This window comes from Homarus americanus, unplaced genomic scaffold (assembly GCF_018991925.1).
Source record: "Homarus americanus isolate GMGI-L3 unplaced genomic scaffold, GMGI_Hamer_2.0 scaffold30296, whole genome shotgun sequence".
Lineage (NCBI taxonomy): Eukaryota > Metazoa > Arthropoda > Malacostraca > Decapoda > Nephropidae > Homarus > Homarus americanus.
Window position 1 is genome coordinate 1 of NW_024722903.1, and position 4720 is coordinate 4720.

Consider the following 4720-nt stretch of genomic DNA (forward strand, 5'->3'; position numbering starts at 1 on the left):
GGAGACAAGGAAAAGTCCTGGAGGAAGGATCCTGGAAGACCGCAGGAAGATCCTGGGAAGACACGGAAGATCTGGAGGAAGGCAGCTGAGGATCACTGGGAAGACACGGAAGATCCTGGGGAAGACACGGCAAGATCCTGCAGGAAGACACTGAGGATCATGGGGAGGCAGCTGGGATCCTGGGAAGATCACGGGAAGACGCTGAGGATCCTTGGGAAGCAGGATCCTGGGGAGGCGGCTGAAGAGGATCCTGGAGAAGAACGGCTGAAGCGGAAGGATCCTGAGGGGACGGCTGGATCCTGGGAAGGCTGAAGTAGGATCCTGGGGAAGACACTGAAGAGGATCCTGGGAAGACGCGGCTGAAGGATCCTGAGGCACGGAAAGGTCTGGGATCACGGGGAAGAAGGATCCTGGGAGAGACACTGCAGGATCCTGGGAGCGGGCGGAAAGGAAGACACAGGGATCCTGGGGAAGGCTGCTGGGATCCTGGAGCAGAGGATCAGCAGGAAGACACGCTGAAGATCCGGGAAGAACGGCTAGGGATCCTGGAGGAGACTGAAGGATCCTGGGGATCGACTGGAAGTGGATCCTGGGAAGACACGGAAGAAGGATCCTGGGAAGAACACGGCTGGGATCCTGGGAGGAAGGCACAGCTGGTCCTGGGGAAGAGACGGGCTGGGATCAAGAGGCCTGGGAAGACACGGAACAAGGAGATCCTGGGGGAAGACGCGGCTGAAGGGATCCTGGGAACACGGAGATCACAGCTAAGAGAGATCAGGAAGACAGAAGTCTGGGGAAAGGATCCTAGGGACAGGAACTAGGATCCTGGGAAGACACGGACAGGATCTGGGAAGGCTATGGGAAGAAGGATCCTGGAAGAGCAGCTGAAGGATCCTGGGAAACCTGGAAGGTTTAGAGCTGGGATCCGGGATCCTGGGGAGACACGGAAGAGGGGAGGATCCGCAGGAAGACACGGCTGGGATCAGGAAGAACACGGAAGTCCTGGGAGGATCCTGGGGAAGACAGCTGGGATCGGGAAGGGAGGATCCTGAGGCAGCTGAAGGATCCTGGGGAAACACGGAAGGATCCTGGAGGAACCACGGGAAGGATCCTGGGAAGAGCACAAGATCGCAAGGAAAACACAGTTGAGATCCTGGAGAACGACCGAAGGATCCTGGGGAAGACACAGATCCTAGGGGAAGACACGGCTGAGATCCGGAGGCCTGGAAAGGATCTGAGGCGGCTGAAGGATCCTGGGATCATAGGAAGAAGGATCCTGGAAGACGGCTGGAAGGATCCTGGGAAGGAGCAGCTGGGATCCGGGAAGACAGGATCCTGGGGAGGCACGGCTGAAGGATCTAGAGATCCTGGGAGCACGGCTGGGATCCTGGGAAGACACGGCTGGGAAGACAAGGAGGAAGGCGCTGAAAGAGGATCCACGGCTGAGGATCCGGAGGACGGATGAGGATCCTGAGGGAGCACGGCTGGATCCTGGGGAAGACACTGAAGGATCCTGGGAGCAGATCCAGGATCTTGGGAGAGGAAGCTGGAATCCTGGGGAGCACGGAAGAAGGATCCTGGGAAGACACAGGATCCTGAGGGGAAGGCACAGCTGAAGGATCAGAGGGGATCCTGGGAAGGCATGAAGGATCTCTGGGGAAGGCTGAGATCCTAGGGAAGACACGATGAAGAAGGCTGGGAAGGGATCCTGGGAAGGCACGGCTGGGATCCTGGGAAGACAGGCTGGGGAAGGGATCCTGGGAGCCAAGACAGGAGGATGGGGAAGACCTGGAAGGATCCTGGGAGAGACACGGGAAGAAGGATCCTGGGGAAGGGCACGGGAAGGATCCGGGGGGGCAGCTGGGGATCCTGGGGAAGACCTGGAAGAAGGATCCTGGGGAAGACCTGAAGGATCTGGGGAAGACGGAAGAAGGATCTGGGGGAGAACACGGAAGAAGGATCCTGGGGAAGACACGGCTGAAAGGATCCTGGAGAAGACACGGCTGAGAAGGATCCTGGGAAGGGCAGGATTGGGATCCTGGGGAGAGACACGGCTGGAAGGATCTGGGAGAAGAAGACCTGGAAGAAGGATCCTGGAGAGACACGGCAGGGATCCTGGGGAAGACACGGCTGGGAAGGATCCTGGGGAGAGACGGCTGGAAGGGATCCTGGGAGGGACGGAAGAAGGATCTGGGAAGACAGGCTGAAAAAATCCTGGAAGACAGGCTGAGGATGGAAGAAGGATCCTGGGGAAGGCCAGCTGGGGATCTGGGGAAGACCTGGAAGAAGGATCCTGGGGAGAAGACAGGAAGAAGGATCCTGGGGAAGACAGCAGGATCTGGGGAAGACACGGTGAAGGATCCTGGAGAAGACAGGAAGAAGGATCCTGGGGAGGAAGCTGGGAAGGATCCTGGGAGGGCAGGCTGGAAGGATCTGGGGGAGACGGCTGGGGATCCTGGAGGGCCTGGGAAGAAGGATCCTGGGAAGGCACCTGGGAAGGGATCCTGGGAGAGCAGGAAGGATCCTGGGGAGACACGGGAAGGAAGGATCCTGGGAGGGCGACTGGGGATCTGGGAGGGAAGGATCCTGGGAGGAGGGCTGGGAAGGATCCTGGGGGATCTGGGGAAGACAGCTGAGATCCTGGAGAAGGCAGGGATCCTGGGGAGACAGGAAGGATCTGGGGAAGACACAGGAAGGATCCTGGGAGAGGAACACAGCTGAAGGATCCTGGAAGGCTGGAACAAGGATCCTGGGAAGAGACACGGCTGAGGATCCTGGGAGAACCTGGCTGAAGGATCCTGGGGAGAAGACCTGAAGAAGGATCCTGGGGAGAAGACACGGCTGAAGGATCCTGGGGAAGAAGGATCCTGGGAAGGGAGGTTGGGAAGGATCCTGGGGAAGGGCTGGATCTGGGAGGAAGGATCTGGAGAGGGGACAGGATCCTGGGGAACCTGGAAGAAGGATCCTGGGAAGACAGAAGGATCCTGGGGAAGGCACGGAAGAAGGATCCTGGGGAAGACGGAAGAAGGATCACAGGAGGCACGGCTGAAGGATCCTGGGGAAGACGGGAGGATCCTGGGAGGGATCCTGGGGAAGGAGCCTGGCAGGGATCCTGGGGAGACGGCTGAAGGATCTGGGGGAGGAACCGGTGAAGGATCCTGGGAGAAGGATCCTGGGGAAGACGGCTGGGGATCCTGGGAGGATCCTGGGGAGGAACTGGGATCCTGGGAGAGGCTGAAGGATCCTGCAGGAGCTGAAGGATCCTGGGGAAGGATCTCTGGAAGGGGACCTGGGGGAAAGGGCACTGAGGATCCTGGGAAGACACGGCTGAGGATCCTGGGGAAGACACGGGAAGGATCCTGGGGAAGACACGGCTGAAGGATCCTGGAGGAAGGCTGGCTGAGAGGATCCTGGGAGAACGGCTGGGATCCTGGGGGAACGCCTGGAAGGATCCCGGGGAAGAGACAGGCTGGGATCCTGGGAGGAACCTGAGCTGAAGGATCCTGGAGAGGCCTGGAAGAAGGATCCTGGGGAAGACACGGCTGGGGATCCTGGGGAGACAGGCTGGGGGAAGGATCCTGGGAGGCCTGGAAGGATCCTGGGAAGGGCAGCTGAAGGATCCTGGAGGGACCTGGGAAGGATCCTGGAAGGATCCTGGGGAAGACCTGGCTGGAAGGATCCTGGGGAGACTGATCCTGGGGAAGACGACTGGGAAGGATCCTGGGGAGACAGAAGGATCCTGGGGAGGGAGCTGAGGATCCTGGGAGAGACCTGGCTGAGGATCCTGGAGAAGACCTGGAAGGATCCTGGGGAAGACGGCTGGGGGATCCTGGGGAAGAAGGATCCTGGGAGACACGGCTGGGAAGGATCCTGGGAAGGCTGGGAAGGATCCTGGAGGAAGGATCTGGGAGGACTGGGAAGGATCCTGGGAGCTGGAAGGATCCTGGGAGACTGGGATGGGGATCCTGGCGAAGGATCCTGGGGAAAGGCAAGCTGAAGGATCCTGGGAAGACACAGGAAGAAGGATCTGGGGAAGACGGCTGAAGGATCCTGGGAAGAACCATGGAAGGGATCCTGGGAAAGACACGGCTGAAGGATCCTGGGAACCTGGAAGGGATCCTGGGGAAGACTCGGAAGGGATCCTGGGGAAGGTGCGGCTGGAAGGATCCTGGGGAGAGACACGGCTGGGAAGGATCCTGGGAAGACGCCTGGAAGGGGATCATGTGGAAGAAGGCCTGGAAGAAGGATCCTGGGGAAGCACGGAAGGATCCTGGAGGGCTGGGGGTCCTGGGAGAGACGGAGAAGGGAAGGATCCTGGGGAGGAACCTGGCTGAAGGATCCTGGGGATGGAAGGATCCTGGGAAGACCTGGAAGAAGGATCCTGGGAGAGACCTGGAAGAAGGATCTGGGGAAGACACAGCTGAAGGATCCTGGGAAGACACAGGAAGGGATCACCAGGAACCACGGAAGAAAGGATCCTGGGAAGACACGAAGAAGGATCCTGGGAAGAACCCTGGAAGAAAGATCCTGGGGAAGACACGGCTGAAGGATCCTGGAGGAACACGGAAGAAGGATCACAAGACACCCTGAAAGGATCCTGGGGAGAGACACGGAAGAAGGATCCTGGGAAGGAACACGGCTGAAGGATCCTGGGGAAGACGGAAGAAGGATCCTGGAGAAGGCTGAGGAAGGATCCTGGGGAAGACACGGGAAGGGATCC

At 59.3% G+C, this 4720-nt stretch overlaps 1 protein-coding gene across 1 annotated transcript; it reads right to left on the bottom strand.

Moving 5' to 3' along the window:
- Positions 1-1192: 1192 nt before the first annotated feature.
- LOC121863180 (vegetative cell wall protein gp1-like) lies at positions 1193-4223 on the bottom strand. The gene is made up of 3 exons (XM_042361661.1): positions 3772-4223; positions 3044-3327; positions 1193-1962 (listed from the first exon to the last, which is right to left on the bottom strand). Exons 1-3 carry the CDS (start codon positions 4221-4223, stop codon positions 1193-1195), a joined length of 1506 nt encoding a protein of 501 aa, XP_042217595.1.
- Positions 4224-4720: the final 497 nt, after the last annotated feature.

Coding starts and splice junctions, on each gene's coding strand:
- LOC121863180 (XM_042361661.1), bottom strand. CDS start 4,223: ATGATCCCCTTCCAGGCGTCTTCCCAGGATCCTTCCCAGCCGTGTCTC. Junction 3,328..3,771: donor TCTCCAGGATCCTCAGCCAG/GTCTCTCCCAGG, acceptor CAGGATCCTCAG/CCGTGTCTTCCCAGGATCCT. Junction 1,963..3,043: donor TTCCCCAGGATCCTTCAGCC/GTGCCTCCTGTG, acceptor TGTCTTCCCCAG/GATCCTTCTTCCGTGTTCTC.